At 51.0% G+C, this 19767-nt stretch overlaps 8 protein-coding genes across 8 annotated transcripts, besides 22 other annotated features; 2 read left to right on the forward strand and 6 right to left on the reverse strand.

Moving 5' to 3' along the window:
- Window positions 1–586: 586 nt before the first annotated feature.
- On the reverse strand, window positions 587–1654 carry PVX_084985 (hypothetical protein, conserved; the record flags this gene model as incomplete). The annotated part of the gene is made up of 1 exon (XM_001616613.1): window positions 587–1654. One exon carries the CDS (start codon window positions 1652–1654, stop codon window positions 587–589), a length of 1068 nt encoding a protein of 355 aa, XP_001616663.1.
- Window positions 1655–1762: 108 nt separating this feature from the next.
- Window positions 1763–1782: a microsatellite.
- A 145-nt stretch (window positions 1783–1927) lies between these two features.
- Window positions 1928–1948: a microsatellite.
- Window positions 1949–2029: 81 nt separating this feature from the next.
- Window positions 2030–2080: a microsatellite.
- A 520-nt stretch (window positions 2081–2600) lies between these two features.
- Window positions 2601–2622: a microsatellite.
- A 41-nt stretch (window positions 2623–2663) lies between these two features.
- Window positions 2664–2710: a microsatellite.
- A 1894-nt stretch (window positions 2711–4604) lies between these two features.
- On the forward strand, window positions 4605–5867 carry PVX_084990 (50S ribosomal protein L17, putative). The gene is made up of 2 exons (XM_001616614.1): window positions 4605–5212; window positions 5433–5867. Exons 1-2 carry the CDS (start codon window positions 4625–4627, stop codon window positions 5613–5615), a joined length of 771 nt encoding a protein of 256 aa, XP_001616664.1. The 5' UTR covers window positions 4605–4624; the 3' UTR covers window positions 5616–5867.
- Window positions 4826–4851: a microsatellite.
- Window positions 5678–5727: a microsatellite.
- Window positions 5868–6152: 285 nt separating the features above from the next.
- Window positions 6153–6173: a microsatellite.
- Window positions 6174–6219: 46 nt separating this feature from the next.
- Window positions 6220–6248: a microsatellite.
- A 644-nt stretch (window positions 6249–6892) lies between these two features.
- PVX_084995 (cytochrome c oxidase subunit II precursor, putative) lies at window positions 6893–7411 on the forward strand (the record flags this gene model as incomplete). The annotated part of the gene is made up of 1 exon (XM_001616615.1): window positions 6893–7411. The coding sequence occupies one exon, from the start codon at window positions 6893–6895 to the stop codon at window positions 7409–7411; it is 519 nt and encodes a 172-aa protein (XP_001616665.1).
- Window positions 7389–7413: a microsatellite.
- A 102-nt stretch (window positions 7414–7515) lies between these two features.
- PVX_085000 (hypothetical protein, conserved) lies at window positions 7516–9592 on the reverse strand. Its single transcript, XM_001616616.1, has one exon. It carries the CDS (start codon window positions 8754–8756, stop codon window positions 7950–7952), a length of 807 nt encoding a protein of 268 aa, XP_001616666.1. The 5' UTR covers window positions 8757–9592; the 3' UTR covers window positions 7516–7949.
- Window positions 7559–7588: a microsatellite.
- Window positions 7699–7718: a microsatellite.
- Window positions 8847–8872: a microsatellite.
- A 101-nt stretch (window positions 9593–9693) lies between the features above and the next one.
- Window positions 9694–9832: a microsatellite.
- Window positions 9818–9837: a microsatellite.
- A 112-nt stretch (window positions 9838–9949) lies between these two features.
- PVX_085005 (glutamate dehydrogenase (NADP+), putative) lies at window positions 9950–12453 on the reverse strand (the record flags this gene model as incomplete). Its single annotated transcript, XM_001616617.1, has 2 exons — window positions 11773–12453; window positions 9950–11343 (listed from the first exon to the last, which is right to left on the reverse strand). The coding sequence occupies exons 1-2, from the start codon at window positions 11885–11887 to the stop codon at window positions 9950–9952; spliced, it is 1509 nt and encodes a 502-aa protein (XP_001616667.1). The 5' UTR covers window positions 11888–12453.
- Window positions 10702–10735: a microsatellite.
- Window positions 12454–12539: 86 nt separating the features above from the next.
- On the reverse strand, window positions 12540–14936 carry PVX_085010 (exodeoxyribonuclease III, putative; the record flags this gene model as incomplete). Its single annotated transcript, XM_001616618.1, has 1 exon — window positions 12540–14936. One exon carries the CDS (start codon window positions 14934–14936, stop codon window positions 12540–12542), a length of 2397 nt encoding a protein of 798 aa, XP_001616668.1.
- Window positions 14565–14603: a microsatellite.
- A 267-nt stretch (window positions 14937–15203) lies between the features above and the next one.
- Window positions 15204–15236: a microsatellite.
- A 490-nt stretch (window positions 15237–15726) lies between these two features.
- PVX_085015 (hypothetical protein, conserved) lies at window positions 15727–16902 on the reverse strand (the record flags this gene model as incomplete). The annotated part of the gene is made up of 1 exon (XM_001616619.1): window positions 15727–16902. One exon carries the CDS (start codon window positions 16900–16902, stop codon window positions 15727–15729), a length of 1176 nt encoding a protein of 391 aa, XP_001616669.1.
- Window positions 16509–16528: a microsatellite.
- Window positions 16903–17251: 349 nt separating the features above from the next.
- Window positions 17252–17283: a microsatellite.
- Window positions 17284–17457: 174 nt separating this feature from the next.
- On the reverse strand, window positions 17458–19344 carry PVX_085020 (hypothetical protein, conserved; the record flags this gene model as incomplete). The annotated part of the gene is made up of 1 exon (XM_001616620.1): window positions 17458–19344. The coding sequence occupies one exon, from the start codon at window positions 19342–19344 to the stop codon at window positions 17458–17460; it is 1887 nt and encodes a 628-aa protein (XP_001616670.1).
- Window positions 19266–19293: a microsatellite.
- A 358-nt stretch (window positions 19345–19702) lies between the features above and the next one.
- Window positions 19703–19722: a microsatellite.
- The last annotated feature ends 45 nt before the right edge of the window (window positions 19723–19767 follow it).

Consider the following 19767-nt stretch of genomic DNA (forward strand, 5'->3'; position numbering starts at 1 on the left):
TTCGAAATCGAACCCACCAATTGGACGTACCCGTTGTGGTTCCCATTTTGTTTTTAGAAATTCATTCAGTTCAAATGGGTGGGCATCCATTGGCGCTTCTTTTTTTTTACCACGCGGGGGAGAGAGGCGGCGTGGAGAAGAACGCGGTGTGGAGAAGTGTGCGGTGGAGAAGAACGCAGCGTGGAGGGGGCTGCTCCACTTTGCCACACCCCGCTGCGGTTATCCACGCACAGCAAAGCGAAACGAGTGGCAGGAGGCTTCTTAACAGTGGGCTGCTAACTCATTGTGAGTGCACACAAAAAGGGGGGTTAAAAGTGGTCCCCCTTGCGCCCGTCCATGTGCTTCTACCTGTGTGCTCGTCCGGAGGTGCTCGCTTCGCTGTTACCCACCGATTATGCGCCGCGTTTGCACCGCGTATGCACCGCTTATCCGCCGCTTACCCACCGCTTACCCACCGCTTACCCACCGCTTACCCACCGCTTAACCACCGCTTACCCACCGCTTACCCACCGCTTAACCACCGCTTACCCACCGCTTAACCACCGCTTAACCACCGCTTACCCACCGCTTACCCACCGCTATCCCCCTAACAGGCCAACTGGCTGAGGCAGGCGTCCTGAAACTGGGGGAAGTCCCCGTAGTCGAGGGCCCGGGTGTTTCCGTCCAGTTCGTAGGACACGAGTTCCGGTTGCGGGGGGTCCAAGTCGTGGCTCCTGGCCTGTTGCTCAGACTGGCGAATGCACTCCTCCATCCGTTTCACTTGCGCCTCGTTGAAGCTCTTCAACTCATCCAAATGGGGATTCAATTCCTTTATGAGGTGGTCCGTTTGTTCCTGGGTAAGGCCAACGTATTGAACGGACTGCTCCACCTCATCCGTCGTCTTTGCAGATAATCCAAAGTACCGAGGCACATAGACATTCACAGGCACTAAGCGAGGGACGTACTTTTCCACTTCCACTTCTATCTCCTCATTGGACGTGTGGATCTCCGGTTGAATGATTTTTTTTAAAACGACTAGCGTTTCATTTTCCACCACATGTGGGACTACATAAGGTACATTCAGCGTATTATATATGGGTCTTTTTATTTCCTCCCCACTTGGCACCTCAATCGTTTTTTCTATATAATTTGTTACTACCTTGGGGTTATATTTGGTTACATATTTTGGAACCTCCACGTACACGATTTCTTCCCTTTCTAGATCCTCCTCTACATCTATGGCATTTTCATACACATCTATATATTGGTAATACGTTGTTATGAGTATCTTCTCCTTCACGACGTAATTTTCTACCTCCTCCGTCCCCTCCAGGTAGACCGTGGGGTCGATCCTACACTTGGGGTTACTCTTGTAAAGGTCTAGCTGCTTCAGGTAATCGTCTACGTGTGTCTTTAGGATTTTCTGGGCGCTCTCCGTTGGGTGGTTGTACAGGGAGCTGCTTCCCAGGGCGCCGCTTCCCAGGGCGCCGCTTCCCAGGCCGCCTAGCCCTCCTACATCTGCCGCGGTTGCGTCGGCCGCGTTTGCATCTGCCGAGTCAACCGCAGCCCCTCCCTTGTAGCCTGTGGCCGATTCCATATCTGCACCCGCATCTGACCCGCCCCCGCTTTGGCTCAGGGCTTCCACATCTTCAATCTCCTCCCCCAGCTCGTTCATCGTTTCTTGGCACTCCAGTGGAGAGTCTTTTCCCCCCTCCTAGTTAGGGAGATAGTCCTACGGGGGAGGTGCAGCAGTTGTGTATATCGCGCATATCACGCAGGCCGCTCATACGCTCAACCCGCCAGTCACATGGCTAACTCCTCTCGGGGGTGCGCCGCCACACCACGGACGGCCTATTCACCTTTCGCCTTTCTTACCAAGTGAGAAAAAAAAAAAAAAAAAAAACTCAAATTGGAAGGTGTATCGAGAGATGATCTACAAAAAAATAAAGGGGCACCAACGAGGGGTCCTTTTGCACTTATTTGTGTGCTGCGATGAGTCTCCACTTGGGGATGCTTCCACCGCGTGGGGATTAATCTCACGACTCATCATTTGCTCCCGTTCGTGCTCGTCTACGAAGTTGACGTTGCCGCTATTCATATATACACACCGCACACACAAAGAACACTGCCGCGACGTCTGCCCCTGGAACGACAACGAAGGGGTCGAGTTACGTAGCGGCTTCTAACATATGGCCTACTCGTTTACCTATATGCGCTTCATCCACATGTACGTGTGGCGTCTTTTCAAATGCTGTCCCATGCCTCCTCCCTCTCAGTCGACACTTTCCTTTTTTTTTTTTTTTACAATTAAAAAAAAAACTATGACAAGGTCAAAACAGGAAGTGAAAACCGGGCATACATAATTTTCCCTCTTCACGATTGGGATATTCTCCACGGGGGAGGGGAAAAAAAAAAAAGACTACGCGAAAACGATTTTGCTATATACACGCAAGCGTAAAATGTATGCTCGTTGTGTTTTTCCCACCTTTGCGCGTAGGATGCCGATTGGCCTCGCGCGAGACGGCATCGACAATGCACGAGCAAGGGGGGGCTATGAATGTACAGAAAAAGGGGCGGTCAGAAGGGCAGTCAAAAGCGCAGACGGGAGTGTAGAAGGAAAGACACTCACGCAGTTTTTTTCTCTCCACCCAGTTGCGCTTTCCAAGCGTGCCACACTCATGTGACGAACTTCAAAATGTGATGCGGCCACTGCGAAAGATGCAGATGTGAGTCTTTTGCCACTTGTGCGGGGATGTGCCTTCCGTTTTGCAAAATGGCTAGTAATTTTTGTTTTTTTTTTTTTTTTTTTTTATTATTATTTTTTTTTTTTTGCCTATCCTGTTCAGGCAAAACTGGAATTTTTTTCTCACGAGAGTATAGTTGCGCTGAAGAGTTCGCGGAGGCACGCGTTTTTTTTTTTTTTTTTAACTTACTTCCACGTATGGGATAAACAAAAAGGACAACGATTGAGAATCACAGAAGAGTCGCCATTTTGCAAAAACGGGTAAAGTCCCCCAAACAAGCGCAGCGCTGCCCAAACGATGTGCGGGCGACTCTCCCTGCTTCGCAATTTTGTAAATAGACATCCTTAAACAGGTTGGCCGTCTTATGGCGAAAAAGGCTCAACACAAAAGCGATTCCTCTTTCACTTCCACTTTCACTTTCACTCGTCACGTAATGTTTACCCCTTTTAAGTGCCCCCCCATGGAAGATGCTCGCTTCACACCTTCGTGGAACGGGGTTACCTAATTTAGGGGATGCACTGTGCTGGTTGGAAAGCGGGGCCTGAACATGCCTTCCCTGTGTGTGATCGCTTTGTAGGAACAGCGTTCCGCCCCACTTGTCCCCTTTGCCCCACTGTGTTTGTCCACTTGCCCCCCCTTACACGCCAATATTTCGTGCTTCCCCATTACAACATTTCTACAAAGCCACCCTTCGGTGATATGAAAACAAGTCCGCTTTACAATTCGCAAGTTTGTGCCCCCATGTAGGGACACAGCTAGTCATGTACAACGGGCGACGTCATCTCGACAGCGCTCCCACACACACTGGACTAAGTCGGTTTCTTCCCTTCTGCAAACCGTTTAGCATTCACGTGGTGGGCTCTGCGGAGTAAAGGGGCACACTATTCGTCTCATATCAACAACACAACTTGCCCATCACGCTCAGTTGAGTTTCTTTTGTTTTCCCCTTATGATACTTGAAAATGTGACTCATTTGTTCAGTTTTTTTTTTTTTTTTTGGGGTGAATCCTCTTAAACTTAACGTATCGCTACATCCAGTGTATGATGTTCCATTTTTACGGTTCGGCTCACCTCGTTCTTCTGCTTTTTATTTGCCTTTTCAGCGCACCGGGGCGTCCCCCTTTTTTTTCCTTCTGCACGTGGAAAGGTTCAACCGCCCATCTGTGCGCACCCGGCAGCGTTACTACACTTGTGGGAGCCGCTTTTCCTTTTTGCGGGTCCACTTGGCCAAAAGGGGAAGAAACGTTTCTCCCATTTTGTGCTAACCGATTTGAGTAAAACGGCCTGCTCGCTATATCCACGCGGGTGTGGATTTTTCTTAAAGTACCACTAAACTGTGCCTACAAAAGGAAAAGCTCAGCGTTGAATGGGTATGTATTCATCCCGTCGTTAACTCCCAATCAGTGTAAAAGCACGTTGAGTAGTCAGTTGGAAGAAAGGGAAAAAAAAAAAGAAACACATATGTATACTTATGCATAGGTGTATAACTTCGGTATGCTCGCCGCTGAATAATTACGCAAATGCTTTAAAAGAACAGCTTTGTATTCACAAAACGGGAAGATATGTGCGACGCGGAGGTGTGCTGCGGGCGCGTTTATGACTCCCCACGGGGTGAATAGCAAAATGTGCCACGTTTCGCATGACCCGTGCAGGCGAATAGCCAAAAAAAGGCTACTTTTCCGCGTGAACCGTGCAGGCGAATAGCCAAAAAAGGGCTACTTTTCCGCGTGACCCGTTCAGGCGAATAGCCAAAAAAAGGCCACTTTTCCGCGTGACCCGTTCAGGCGAATAGCCAAAAAAAGGCCACTTTTCCGCGTGACCCGTTCAGGCGAATAACACACACTGCAGCAGATAGTTGAGGAAAAAAAGAAACACACAATTCGGGGAAAAAAGGCAAAAGCATGGGATACACGTCTACCTTAAAATTTGTCAATCTCGGTGTTAGGAGGAGGCTCTTCCGGAGGGCCCACAAACAGCCACATCACAAATGGGACAGCATCAAAAATCAGCTGAATGAATTGTTAAAGTATGGGCGCATTGAAACGACTTTAACCAAAGCAAAGGAATTGCAGGGGTATGCAGAAGAGTTAATTTACCTGGCGAAAAAAAACAATGCGGAGAACAATTTAAAAGTGGAAAGTATGTTGAGGACAGCGCAAGGGAGGAGAAAGCTGTATGAGTATTATGTGCCGTTATACCGTTATAGACCCTTTTTTTTCACAAGAGTTATTAATCAGTGGAGGCTGCGATTGCGGGATGCGGCCCCCATGGCATTTATCGAGTTTATTGATAGGCCGGGGGAATTAAGACCAGCCAAGCCGGTCGGAGCTGACAGAATTAAATACATATATGAGGAGATGAAGAAGAACCGAAGGAACTTCAAGCAGTACTTGCACATCGCAAGGAAGTTTAATTTGCTCGATGAAAACGACCAGCTAATTTCGGACGTGGAGTTTGACAGTCTGCAGGAGCATGCCAGACGGGACTTGGTAAAGGCGGAGAGCAAAAAGGAAAATACATACGAATAAGATAGAGAGAATAAATATGAATAAAATAACAAATAAAAGAAAAAATAAATGAGAGGGGGCCTCCCTTTTAATTACCGCCTATCTGGGGGGGGGCTCCGCCGCGCAAAAGTGTGTGCCCAGCAGACCCACATTTCAATTAGCTGCCCATTTTTAACTTTTTTTTTGCTACCCCTCCTTGCAGTGGAAACGAGACGACGAGGAAGAAATCCAGGTGGACCCAGAACTGATAAAAAGGTACGAACAGTTTGGGGAACCCATGCTGGCTGGGCCAACCAAGGGAAGAGAACCTTTCTACGTGGATCTCCCCCTGCCCAGCCACGTTGAAAGGGCCTTTTTAAATTACCGCAAGAAGTTTAAGCCGTAGAGCCAGGAGAAAGGAAAAAAAACGCCCCCCTTCACAGCGCATTGTGCGCATTGCGAATGTGTCGTAAATGGGGCACTGAGACGATGTGCGTAGAGGGGCCTTTCTGAGGTGTGCGCTTCTCCGTGTGTAGGGGTAATCGGGTGTGTTGGCTCTCTCCCCCCCCCCCGTTTATAGCCTCTTCCCTTCTGCTTTGTAATACCTGTGCTTATCAGGAGGATTTGCACAAACGGGGTGGGCCTGGTAAGCGGCGCAGTAGGGATATCCCACCTGCACAGTTTATTCATTGTGGGGTTGCATACCCAGGGGGAGTTATGTGCCTATCCTCCTACATCCCCTGTCGTTGCTAACCAAGCGGTATTTTTTTTGTGTGCCCCCCTCCCCGCATGATCTCCCCACCAAATGGGACACCACATAACACGTATGCTTAGCTACACAAGTAGGATTCATTTTTTTTTTTTTTTTCCCTCTCCGTTCACCGCAACTTACGACATGTGGGGTAGTTATGTGGCCCATGTGGTCGGTCATCCCTCACACGTATCGGTGCTTTTTTCGGAAGAGGCTCACAAAGGGAGGTGACCCAAGTGTGGGAGGCGCCTGTGCGGGTTTCTCAATGAATACCCCATCGTGGGGAAACTTTAAAAAAAAAAAAAAAAAAAAACACACAACTTTGTGAATGGCACCACTGGTCAGGTGGATACCTCTCTTTTTATTTTATTTTATTTTATTTTTTTTTTTATTTTTCCCGTTGAACTGAAAGTTGCGAGAAAACAACTCGGCAGGGATGTGTTTGCCTCCAGCGTGGGAGTGGAAATGTTGGTCCTGGCGTGAGCCGCGCGCATGAGTACATACGCACATGTTTACACAACGCATGTGCAGCAAATAGGTGATATACACCCACCCTCACGTTTGCGTTTTTCCCCACTCGCTTTGCCACGTGGGACGAATCCCCCCGGAAATACTTCCTCCCTTCGCGAAGGTGTTAAAAAGAGGGAAAGTGGAAAAGGAACGAGTGGCCTGTACAGCATACGACGCAGAGGCACACTGTGCATGTATGCGTGAGAGTAACCCCGTCTGTATGTGGCATTCCCACGCAGTTATTTTATTTGAGAGGCGTGCGAGAGTGTTAGCGGTCGATTGGGAAAGAGCTGCGAAGGAGGCGAGGTTAAGGAAACGCTTCGAAGAGAGTGCCCCTCATAAGGCTAGAAAGAGGGGCGCGCCGAGCCGCCGTCACGACGCACTCCGTCGAGCTGCTTAACCGGTTGAGCGGCACCCCACCAATGGAGGCGCTGAGGCGGGCGCTGGGGCTGCGGCGCCCAGTGGCCCACAGCGAAAACAAGCTGCTGCTGAAGAACCTGAACGAGCAAGGCGCCCCCCAAGTGACGGATGTAAAGGCAGAGGACTACCCCATCCCGAATAAGTACCTAGAAGACCCGGAGAGAATCCCCAAATACTACGTCTTCCAATCTAACATGGTGACGGATGAGGATCTGCAGCCTGGGATGTTACGGCAGTTAGAAGTAGATAGACGATTAACTCTGCCCACGAGGACCCACATTTCCTTTTTGGTGACGGCCACGGATGTTATTCACTCCTGGTCCATCCCGAGCCTGGGCATTAAGGCGGATGCCATTCCAGGGCGCTTACACAAGGTGACGACGTTTATCTTGAGGGAGGGCGTCTACTATGGGCAGTGCTCCGAAATGTGCGGCACTCTCCACGGGTTTATGCCCATCGTTGTGGAGGCCGTGTCCCCCGAGGCCTACGCCGCGCACGCGAAGAAGTACTACCGGGATTAGGGGTGCGCGCGTCCCTGCAAGGGTCCATGCGCTTTCGCGAAGCGCAACGTAAGTTAGCTTAAGTTAGCTTTATTTAATTTTTTTTTTTTTTTTTTTTTTTTTCCCATTTCCCCCATTGCGCTTGCACAAGTGCAGATGCAACCCCATTCGTCAATTCGGAAAGTTCATCAAAAAAGTTGATCCGAGTTTGACCACACTTCCGTAAAGGGGGGCCACCGAGTAGCTCTGTCGAGTGGGTCCTCCCCGCTGACGATGACGATGATGATGATGATGATGAGTTGCAACCTGTTGTGCGGCACAAAGCGTAGCGGCGAGGTGCAACTGGGTTAGCATGCCGTGGGTGTGGAAGTTTGTGTGGGTGGCCGTCTGCGGCTTAACAGGTTCGTAGGTGTAGACGTGTGCGGCTTAACAGGTTCGTAGGTGTAGACGTGTGCGGCTTAACAGGTTCGCAGGTGTAGACGTGTGCGGCTTAACAGGGTAGTCTCGTCAAAGGATGGTTGTGACCGCCCCGATGAGAAGTCCCCCCCACTGCCTATCATTACTGCGCCCCCGCGGCGACCAGACTGTCCAGGCTGCCCTGCTCCACAGCCAAATTCTGCACGGAGCTTTTGGACGAGTGAATAGCCTCCGACTGGTTGTCCCCGCCATCAACAGGGCATTTCCCACGTACGTTAGGGTGATGAGTGGAGTCCCCCTGGGTGGTATCTGCCTGTAGAGCAGTACGCATGAAGGGGTTATTATAAACCATGGGGTTTTCATAACAAAACTGTTTGCCCCTATCCATTCCGCAAGTAAAATGGTCCCTCTTCTCCCCTTTCGGGATGGGAATGTAATGGGCGGGGATGGGCACTTCTACATAGCAGGGGACGTAAATAGGGACTTGAACTTCCACATATTTGGGTTTAATTTTTGGCACTTCCAGCTTCTGCGTTACGAAGAGTTCAATCCCTTTAGGGACGTTTTTTAGAACCTCCTTGTGGTAGACCTCCTGTCTTGGGTGCACTATGGGGACGTCAATGTATGTCGGAACCTTCACTTCGTTGTAAATAATTTCCTCCTTGTTTTCAATGACGTCTATAATTTGTTCTATTTCGACTTCCTTGGTGACTACCTTCTTCTCCTTCACCACTTTATCCTTTAGCCTTTCCTTAAAGACCACCTTGGGGATCTTCGTTACCCTTTCTATCGTCGTCGTTTTGATGGGCCCGCCACTCACCTTCTGCTGCACATCTCGAAAAATATTTTTTGTGAGAAAGAGGTCCTCCGCTGTGACGTTTTCGTTCGACTGGGTGATCAGAGCGTTGCTGCTGCTGAACATGTGCTCTCCGTTCGGCTTGAAGATCATCGTGCCGCTCTGTTGGTTAGCTGTTGGGGCGGTACGGAGGGTGAGGTGCCAGGTGAAGTGCTGGATGACGTGCCGGGTGACTCCCAGTGGAGGCAAACTAACCACCACTCCGTTGGCAATTCGTCCTTTCCGTTTTTACGTTCTAATGTGTGTGGGGGGGAATTCCTTTCCGAGATGGAGTCTTCCTTCCTTTCTTTTTTTTTTTTTTTTTTTTTTCCCTTGGACAAGTCCTCCCAAACGTCAGAAGTACTTGTGGAGGGGAGGAGAAAGGCGATCTGCGTGAGGCACTGGCGGGATTACTATCCGTTCGACGCAAACTTCTCTGCGCGGACTCTATAGCTAAGGTGTTTTCCATGGATAGGCGGCCAAGGCATCCACCCGCGCGCGTACATGTGCGGCGCTCGCAGGTACACAGCGTCTTTCTGGGGATTTCTCCCCCCCCACCGCCGCTATGCTGAGTACGTATAAGCATGTGTGTGTGCTGGGTGGGTCTCCCCACTTCGTAGGCCGCATTTCCTTTCCTTTTTTTTTTTTTTTTTCCTCTTCCCCGCACGTCTCCCAGAACGTCATTAAAAAAAAAAAAAAGGGGGGGAGGCATAAATCACCTATGATGCGTCACTGCAGGTGTGTAAAATGGCCCTTTCGAACGATGGCCATTTCATACGGGTGGGGAGAGGAACAATGTGGAGCGCACACTTGCGAGGATGACCTCCATGTGGGGGGAGACCCCAAAGGGCACTGCCTACTAACAGTTTTGCCTCCTCATCGTCTCACTTTGTTCCCATTTTCCACAGCTTCCTTTGAGTGCAGTTAAGGCTAACTGGGGAGCTCCCCTCAGCGGAGTTATTTGGAGAAGGAAAAAACGTTGTGCTCGTGGAGCAGTGCACATGCGTAGGGGGCAAAAATGTGCGTCCCCCGTTTGGGACAAATAAAAAGGGGAAAAATGAGGAGCGGCGCCGGGAGCGGCGGCGATGGGCACGCACTTGATAGCGGTAAGGGGTAAGCGGTAAGCAATAAGCAATAAACAATTAACGATAAACCATAACCCTAACCCTAAATGGTAACCATAACCCTAAACGCAAACCCTAACCCTAAACCCTGAACCCTAAACCCTAAACACAAACCCTAACCCTAAACACAAACCCTAACCCTAACCGCTATACGCTTATCCTAACCGCTATACGCCGCCCACCTCACAGGCCGCCCTGCTCCAGGAACGAGTCGGCCACCTTGAGGAAGCCCGCGATGTTGGCGCCCGCGACGAGGTCGGACTCGCCGAGGTAGCGCCTGGAGGCGCCGTCGCACTGCTCGTAGATGCTCCTCATGATGGCCTGCAGCTTGCGGTCCGTCTCCTCCGCGGTCCACTGCATGCGCATGGAGTTCTGGCTCATTTCGAGTCCGCTGACGGCCACCCCCCCGGCGTTGGCGGCTTTGGAGGGGCAAACCAAAACTCCCTTTTGCTTAAACAAACGCAAGGCGTTAATGTGGGTGGGCATATTGGCCCCCTCGACGACCATTTTGCACTGGTTCTTTATTAACAGGTCAGCATCATCCTGGTTAATCTCATTCTGAGTGGCACAGGGGAAGGCCAGGTCGCAAGGTACCTCCCACGGTTTCCCTTTCTCAACGTATTTGGCAGTAGAGGACCACTTGACATACTCCCTAAGTCTCCCCCTCTTCACATTTTTTAATTCCATCACATGAGCTAGCTGTTCTTTGGTGAACCCACTCGGTTCAATGATGTACCCATCGCTGTCACTCATGGTTAAGACGATGGCTCCTTTTCGTAGGAGCATCTCCACCAGGTACTGCGCGACGTTCCCACTTCCACTGACGACACACCGTTTGTCTTTCAACTGCTCATTCACTTTGGCTAGGGCATTCTCTGCAAAGTAGACTGCCCCATACCCTGTTGCTTCCGACCTGATATTGCTTCCACCCCACTTGACATTCTTGCCAGTTAACACTCCTTCGAAAGCGTTGCTTAACCTTTTGTATTGCCCGAAGAGGTAGCCAATCTCTCTTCCCCCCACTCCGATATCTCCTGCAGGCACATCTGTGTTGGGCCCAATGTGCCTAAACAGATTGGTCATGAAGGACTGGCAAAATGAAAGGATCTCATTTGGGGACTTCCCTTTGGGATCAAAATCAGAACCACCTTTCCCTCCACCCATAGGTAGCGTCGTCAAGCTGTTCTTAAACATTTGCTCAAACCCTAGGAACTTCATAATACTTAAATTTACAGTGGGGTGGAAACGGAGGCCTCCTTTGTAGGGCCCCAAAACGGAGCTATACTGAATTCGGAAGCCTCTATTCATTCTGTGCTCTCCTCTGTCGTCTACCCATGGGACTCTAAACTGAATTACCCTCTCTGGCTCGGCAAGATTTTCTAAAACACCCAGGTATACGCTGTCTCTTTGGAAAAGTGGCTTCAGAGACGACAGCACTTCTTCAAACGCCTGCAGGAACTCCGGCTCCCCTCTGTTTCTTGCTTTTACCCTCTCCCGCAGGAGGTCCATTTTGTCGTCCAGCGAGCCGCTCGCGTTGTACCCGTAGCTCTGCGCGGCGCCGCGCACCTTGGCGCGCCCTGCCAGGGGGTGAAGAAGCGGTGAAGAAGTGGCAATGATACAGACGTGGTGAAGAAGTGGCAATGATACAGACGTGGTGAAGACGCGGCAATGATACAGACGTGGTGAAGACGGGGGTCGACGTGATGGTGCAAACTCGACGCGCACTTACCTCTGCCCTGGGCGCGCGCCCCTTTAGCAACCTCCGTGGGGATAAAGCCTTCCAAAAAAGAGGGTAAAAATGGTGAATAGGCAAACGGGAGCATCCCAAGTAGGTACACCTCAGTTTGTGGGCACCCCCCTGCTGGGAACACTTCCAAGCGGGGGGTTCCTATTCAGTCGGTTTGCCGTTCTGGTGTGCATTCCAATGTAGGCCGCTAAACGGAGTGCCACTAGCGAAGGGGTGCTTCGCCCCACCCAACGGCGAAACGCAGAATGGCTCGTGGTACTGATGGTGCGGATGTTGCTACCTGGCGCGACATGCTTGAGGTGGCTGGTCGTCGAAAGTCCGCGAGCGCCGGAAAATATGGCGAAAAGGGCCACGGCCGAGAGGGGTAAAATCATGGTGGCCCTCCTTCCTCGTGTCGATCGGGCGGCGCGGCGCCTTCGTGCAGGTTAAGCGGGTTAGCGGTTCACGCGGGTTAGCGGTTTACACAGTTTACACAGTTTGCTGGGTTCACCCGGTTTACGCCGTTCACGCGATTCACACCGTTCACACCTTTCATGCAGTTGGTTCAGCTCGTGCAACCCGTTGCTCTCCTTTTTTTCCACCCCCCTACGCTTTGTTGCCTCTCCCCTTTGAGGAGTTGCCAACACTCGCGCGTGTGCGGTGACAAGTGGATTTCCCCTCCCTACCTCCTTATCACCTCATTTTTGCATCGTTCCCACCACGGGTGACGTAAATAAAAAGGAACATGTGGTTTATGGCGACCCGCTGCACCGAGGCAGCGTGCAGGCAGGGATAATGTGCCCCTCTCGAAAATGTAGAGCGGCGTAAAAAAAAGTCGTCGCGTTTGCAGCGCTGCTTAAGTTTCTTTTCGCCGCAGCTTTGCACTTGAATTTTTTTTTTTTTTTCTTTCTATCATTTGGTTCGCACGATTGGGGGAAGTGGCTGCTAAGCGGTCACTAACAACCACTTAGTGACCGCTAAGCAGTTGCTAATCAGTTGCTAAGCAGCCGCTACATGACCGCTACGCGGCTGTTACGTGGAATCGCCCTACCGCTTGCCCCTCTTTATGCTAAAGTACTGCGTTATCTTGCTCGTCTTTTTGTGGGGCTGCGCCCGCGCGACGCTGGGACACGTGCCGCCACGCGCATGAACGGGGTGTAAACACTTGAAGGCGTATTTAGAAAAAAGGGGAGTCTCAATTAGGTAGAGCGGCAAAAGGGAAGTATACTGCTCTGCTGAGGAGCAGAAGCTGCGTAGAGGTATGGTAGCTTCTTCGGAAAAGCATATGGGTATATCCCTTTTTTTCCTTTTCTCTTTTTCTTCACCCGATTTTGCCTTGGTCATGAAGGTACAGTTAACTGCTATGTGGTCGCTGAGTCTCGGGGAGGTGTAGATGAAGCCGATGTAACTGGGGAGCTTAAATTGGAAGTGGTAAACGTCGTCTTCGTTCCCGCTTGACTCTCCTTCCTCCGTGGGGACTCTTCCCGTTTTTTTTTTCAGCCGGTTGAAGTAGTTGGCGTAGTTGCAGTTGTTCTCGGGGGAATTGACCCACAGGTAGAGAAGCCGGGGGGAGGTGGCCCCACCATCGGTTGCCACGACTTCGTTCGATTTGCCGCTTACCGCTTCCCCGCGCAGCCAGCCCCGCAGCTCGTCCGTCAACACGACTGGGGACGCGTACAAGTGGGGGTGCCCCCTAATCAGACGCGCGTAGAGAACGTAGTCCACGAAAATGTAATCGATGCGGGAGCCCTCATTGCTTATGCGGTGCTGCTTGTAGGTGTCCCAACAAGTGAATTTCCCATTAAGGGAGGGGTAGAAAAAGGAGAAAGTGTCTACCATTCTATCCTCACAGATTAGGTTCTTCACAAAGTTGGTGCAGCACTCGGGGGAGGAAGAATGCCCAACGGCGTTGGCCAAATTCAGTAGATCCTCCTTCGAAAGGAACGTCCCCAATGAGATGAGGATATCATTTAGGTGCTTTAAGTAAAGGGTATTGGCCCTCTTAACGTTGTACCTTCCCTCGGCGCAGCTCTGGAAGGAGTACCTACACAGGAGCCGTCTGCACTCCCCATGGGTGGCACTCTTCAAATTATGTTTAACGTTTTCTTCCCCCCTCCGGAGGAGGTAGTCCTCCATCGGGGCATTTTCCTTCTGCATGAGGTGGGAGCAGACCCGTTCGTTTTCCTTGGCGAAGGAGTGGTACACGTCGCGGTGGTCGCGGTGGTCGCGGTGGTCCTCCCCGTTGTGGTCCTCCCCGTTGTGGTCCTCCCCGCTATGTTCGCTTCCGCTGTGGTCCTCACCACTGTGGACAATTCCCTCACTTTCCCTTCCCTCGTCTCCCCCCACTCCGCTGCCCAATCCTCCGCTTCCCCCCCCGGGCGCCCGGAGGGAGAAGAAAAAGTCGTTCGGGTAGACCCCCGCGTACTTGTCCTCCACGAACACGGGGTCCAGGGAGAAAAAAAAAAAAATTTCTTCCATCGAAGTAAAGCTCGCCCCGACTCTCTTGACCTCCCCGTTAAACTTCAAGTACAGCCGAAACGACTCGCCATTTTCTGCCTTCTGCTTCTTAATGAGGAAGTTGTCCCGGTTGCTCAAAGTTTGGATGATGAGGGGGATCTGCCTGGATATCCTCTGCTTTAGCTCCTCCCGTATGCTGACCTTGTTCATACGTTTTTGTAGCTCCTCCAGATTTACTACATTATTTAGGTAGTGCACATCCCTGTTTCGGAAGGATATGTTGAGGTCTCCCACGAGGATGATTGGAAGACCCGTGGTTATTCTCAGCTCGAGGAGCTTGCATCGGACGGCGTGGAGGAACCTCATTTTGTAGTCCAGGCGGTTGTAGTTGCACCCAGAGTAGGGGGCGTATACATTGACGAGGACAAACTGCTGGTGGATGGTGATGAGCACTCTGCCCTCGTTGAATAGGTCGCTCGCTCGCCGGTGGGGGGCGCCCGGGGGGCCGATTTGGCGCGGTGCCCCTCCCCCCTCTCCACCATTATAGAAGCTACCCCCGCCGCTAACCCCCGGCGCGTAAAACGATACAGACGAGTTGTCCCGCGGGAAGCGCCTCGAGACCAGCAGGTCCCCCTCCGAAAAGCCATCCGCGGAAAAGAAAAAGTTCCGGAAGGGGTCACTACAACAACAAATGACTTTCGCCTTATGCCCCACGTAAGTAGCAAGCCCAGAGTACCCCTTCTGTATTTTCTCCCCACCCCTCTTCTTGCAACACGTCCAGTACGTTTCATATTCATCCGAATATGCGTCTAACAAGCGGAAATCATTTTCTATGATCGAGTCGTTCGTCTTAGTCTCTTGCAAACATAGGATGTCAATGTGAAGCTTGCTCAGAAACTGGGCCACTGTGACTTCCCTATGTTTTATTAACTCGCAGCTCTTCTTCCACCCATTCACATTCCAGCTAGCTATTTGCAGGCTTTCCATAGCTGGGGAGGGAGGTCCATCGTGGGGAGAAGCGGCGTCGTTGCTTTCCTTTTAAAGGGGTAGAATTGGGGTAGAATTAGGGCATAATTGGGGCATACTTGTGGGAGAATCCTCTCGCAGAAGTGCAACTTCCAATGGCATTGCTCCACCGTAGAGGAGGGGTGACTAACTGAGCGAATCTCCTCACATGGTCGCCATGCGCGCTCTCCACTAAGTGGCTCTTCTTCACCCCCAGACTTTGCACCTGTGCATGCGGACGGGCATCCTCCTCGCACGATAGGCGCGTTCATCCCGCTCGATCCCGCAAGGTCGTTTGAAGGGGCACACCGGGAGCGCTACATGTAGGTAAGGACATGTGTATACGCTCTTTTTTTTTTCTTTTTTTTCTTTTTTTTTTTTTACCGTTCAGGGCCAAACGGGGGAAATACAAAAAGGAAACAAAATAAGGGGTGCTCGCTCGCAAAGGAGAAGAAGCGAGGCACAAGGTTAAGCGCGTCGCGGCGCTCTCTAAGTTGCTGCTAACAAACGGGGCGAAGTACGATGAGTAGGTGGGGCTGCAACTGCAACTGTGGCAGCCTTGGCTAGGGCTCGAAATTTTTTAAATGCTAAAGAAAGGAGGTCACAGGCAACGATACAGTGCGTAACGCGGTAGAGAGAGCCGCTTCACATCAGATTGGCTAAGAAGGCACTGCAGGGATCACCCGCACAGCGATTTAAATAAAGGGAGAAAAATAGCGCTATTGCGTAGGGCACATCTCGCATCTTTTTCTTGTGTTTCCCCCCTCCTTCGTTAGACGGCCCTCCGGCGCCGCATTCGGTAGAGCACTACGGCGTTGTTGAGGAAATCCCGGAAGGACACGATGATGTGGGACACCCTACTGGATATCTGGATCAGCTCGGAGAAGTCCTTGCAGCCGTCGAACAACTTGGCGTCCATTTTGATGGCCACGAACCCGACGTTGGGGGGAGCAGCCACGTTGGCGCCGCCACCCGCGGTCTCCTCGCCAGCTTCACCGCTACCCGCGTGGCCGCTCCCCCCCCTGCAGGGGTCATAATTGCGGCGGTCCCCTTCGCCGTCCCCTTCGCCCCCCTCGTAGACGAACAACTCTGAAGGCACCAAATGCGCCGGGAAGTCAGCGTAAAAGGAAAAGTCCAAATGCCCATGTAAATCCATCGACTTTGTTGTGGCGTGAATATTTTTGCAAACCCCCAGGACGATACAGCGGTCATGCCTATCAACATAGTGCACAGATAGAATCACCAAAACGTAGTCGTTTTTCTTGAGCACATATATAACTTCATTACGCCTGATTATAAATTTAGCGAAAGAATTTTCCTGTACATGTGTTTTGGATAGGAAGAAGTGCATGAAAGGGCCACACTGTAAAGCCTCTCGTATTTTTGACAAGTGACTAGCCACGAGGAGCATCTTCTCTGGAGTCCTCGGCACTTCAAATAACTCGATTTGTATGTCGTAGCCGAATTCCTCCTTCTCCAATAAATGTGTGTGTATTTTTAAATTTTGCTCATCGTGATAACAGCTGAGAAAATATTCCATGGTATGCTCATTCCACACATGCTCGAAATGGCTATGTGCCACGTATATTTGCACTGAGTCCAGGACGTTGTAATTGTCTCCTTTGTATATATCCTCCACTTCGTTATCTGTTAAGTATTCTTCGTCCAATAATTTTACTGTTAAGCTTGTTTGCTTCTCCAGGGTTACCTTCGAGTGTGCTTCCACTTTGTAAATGATGTCATCCGCGTCGTAAATGTACTTGGTCAGCACGTACCTGTTGGTTTCTCTGTCCGCCACCTTGTCGTCCACGTAGCAGGCGCTTGGGATGGAGGGCACCCCTTCCCTCAGCAGCTGGTGTATGCTCTCGAACAGCGCCTTGTTGTTTGATAGGTACAGGTTCGACTCGCACTCCAGCTCTTTTATTTTTCCATACAGCCGTTCGCACATGTTGGGCGTGAGGCAGCGGGGGGTGGGGGCAATGTGGGGCGGCCAAACAAGGCGATATCGTCCGATGTCGTCACTTCCTCGTTAGCAACCGTTCTGCGAACTTCTCCCAGTGCTCACGCGAAAATGTGGAGGGACTTACTCTTTTTTCTGCACCCTCGCGGGGAGCTGCCAAACTGGTTAAGAGGAGTAACGCGTTGGGAAATTGTTTAAAAAAAAAAATTAGCTAGCCAGGAAAAAAAAAATAGCTAGCCAGAAAAAAAAATAGCTAGCCAGGAAAGAAAAAAAAATATATGCACATTCGCACATTTGCACACTTGCACACTTGCACATTTGCACATTTGCACATTTGCACACACACATGAGGGCCATGCGAATTGCGCGCCCATTGACAAACAGGGACACTTCCCCCCCTGCTGTGCCATTCGCTACCCCGCTCGGCCACCCATCTGCAAATAAACAAACAAACAAACGAACGAACGAATGGAAACACCAAACCGAGTGGATGGAAAAATGTTCCACGTGGAAGGGCTTGGCCAGAGGGGAGTACACACGTCCTCAGTAGGGGGGGACACGGAGAATGACGTGCAGGAAATTATCAAATTGGGAAAAGTTGGCGGCGAGCCAGTAGAGTGGCGTCTTCAGCGGAATTTGAATCCCGTTGATTATTATGAACATGTAGGGGCTGAAAATTAGGTACTCGTCTTCGACAAAGTAGAAAATGCTTTCCCCGTCTGGGGGCGCACTTGGCGTTGCCGCTACGGTTGCGGATGACACTTCCGCCGCTGCCCTCTCTGGAGGAAGGTGGCCTTGTGCGTCTAGCTCACTGTTTGTCCTGGGACCGCGCACGTTATCCGCCATCACCGCTGCCCCCGCCTCTGTTGTGCGTTTTTTTATTTTCCTAAAAAAGGAAGGGAACTGCTCATGCAGAAAGTCCCCTAACGTGTAGGCAAAAAAACCGTCGACTGTATTTTCGGTCCCTTCTACGGGTGCAATTTTGAACAGAGGGTACTTCGTCAACACTTGATTGTATGGGGGTCCATAAATGTGTATAATTATAGGCACGTCTTTAACGACGTTTTCATCTTTCATAAGGGCGCACACGGAGTTGTTCTCCCCACTGATGGCGCCGCTGTGCCTGTTGTGCTGTACCTGCGCACACTTGGCGTTAAAGTAATCGACGAAACGGACCATATTATAATCGATGTGCTCCCTATACAGGGCGCAAACACTTTCGACGTCAAACCGTTTCAAATGCTGCAGTAGCTCGTTTTCCACTTGCTGCGGCAGCATCTGGAGTAGCCTGTTATTCTTGTTAAACACGTAGTTGGCCTTTTTAAGCTGACCGATCAGGCATTCCTCAAAATCGTTAAATCCTCTGTACAGAGGTATGCAGGTGTTGTAGGGCAGCAGGTTGATGTTCCCATCGTAATTCACTTTGGTTCCTCCCCCTCTTCCGAAATGAGCATTGTAGTTTTCTTCATCTTTGAAGTGGACGACCAACCTCCATGGGACGTTCCTGTCCGCTATGCTCACGAATTGCTGATCGTACCAGTCGCTGTTAATTTGTTTGTTCATTCGCAGGTGGTAGTGCTTCGGGTGGGGCTCTCCCGCGCGCCATTTGTTTGCCTCCCCATCCGTTTTGCTTCTGTTCTCATCCGTTTTGCCTTCATCTCCTCCGCATGGCTCCTCCCCAGTGAGGGAACCCTTTGTGGCATCATTCAACGGGGCATTGCTCGAGGGGTCTTCCCCCTCTTTCTGCTCCCGCGCAGCTTCGCCAAGTGATTCGCTTATCCCCTTTGGAGTGATCTCTAAAACGCTGACATGGTCAGGAAATAATTCCCCACTGGAGCACCTCTTCCAGTTTGTGTGCTGCTCTTCCAAGGGTGGAAAGCTCGAGTCCTCCCCTTCCACATCGCAGTATATATCGAAGAGTACCCCTATGGGGAGTCTCCAGTCGAGTATGATCCTCTCCTGGAGTGGCTTGCCATCCTCGGCTCTCTCTGTGGAGTTTCTCCAATTGGGGTCTTCTCCACAGGAGGGGGGCCTTCCGGATGTACTGCTGTTAATAATAGGGCACGTTAGGGGAGAAGTCCCCCCGTGTTCGTTCCCATTTTGGTGAACAGGCAAAGGGGTCCCCCCTCCTCCTGCCGCTGCCGCTGCTCCTTTTCGCCCCCCCCACATGCATTCAAAGTACACCCCAAATTTGCTACCATACAGGGGGAAAACAAACGACCCAAAATGTTCTACACATTTCGGAACAATGTTGGAGAGGTACATGTACCTATGGACATGCAGAAGGTAATTGGATGGGGAGACAAGTGACGGGGCGTCTTTTTCGCTAAGCATGAGGCATAGTACCAATCGGCTAGCTTCGATGTGCTTGTTGATTTCATTCACATTTGGCCTTTCCAAAAGGGGGACTGCTCCGTTATCCTTCTGCATGTTGCACGATTTATTTGTTTTTCTTTTTGGAAAGCTGCTACGTTTTTGCCTCCGCTTCTCCCTCGCCGCATCCGTCTGTTCATCGTCTCGCGCGTAAAAGGGGTATCTCCCGCAGTTCTATTGCCCACCCTGGAGGGGCTACAAAATGGCACCGCAGAAAGGCACAGCAAAACGGAGGTCCCTTCTTGTGGGCTACTCACCCTGGGCCCCTCCACAGCGGAGTGCTCTCTCCAAAGTGGCGCATCCCCAAATGGTGCGCCCAAATTTTAGACGGAGTTCGGTTCCCCCTTCGGTCATACTGCAGAGGAACGTAGAGTGGGCCTCTCCAAGCGGAGGGGAGATCAAGGAGAACAAAATGGCCACTTCGATATGTTCTCCGCGGAAGGTACCAAGTTGCACCAGAAGGGGGGTGTTCCACCAAGG

This window comes from Plasmodium vivax, chromosome 13 (genome assembly GCF_000002415.2).
Source record: "Plasmodium vivax chromosome 13, whole genome shotgun sequence".
Lineage (NCBI taxonomy): Eukaryota > Apicomplexa > Aconoidasida > Haemosporida > Plasmodiidae > Plasmodium > Plasmodium vivax.

Coding starts and splice junctions, on each gene's coding strand:
- PVX_084990 (XM_001616614.1), top strand. CDS start 4,625: ATGGGATACACGTCTACCTTAAAATTTGTCAATCTCGGTGTTAGGAGG. Junction 5,213..5,432: donor AGCATGCCAGACGGGACTTG/GTAAAGGCGGAG, acceptor CCCTCCTTGCAG/TGGAAACGAGACGACGAGGA.
- PVX_085000 (XM_001616616.1), bottom strand. CDS start 8,756: ATGATCTTCAAGCCGAACGGAGAGCACATGTTCAGCAGCAGCAACGCT.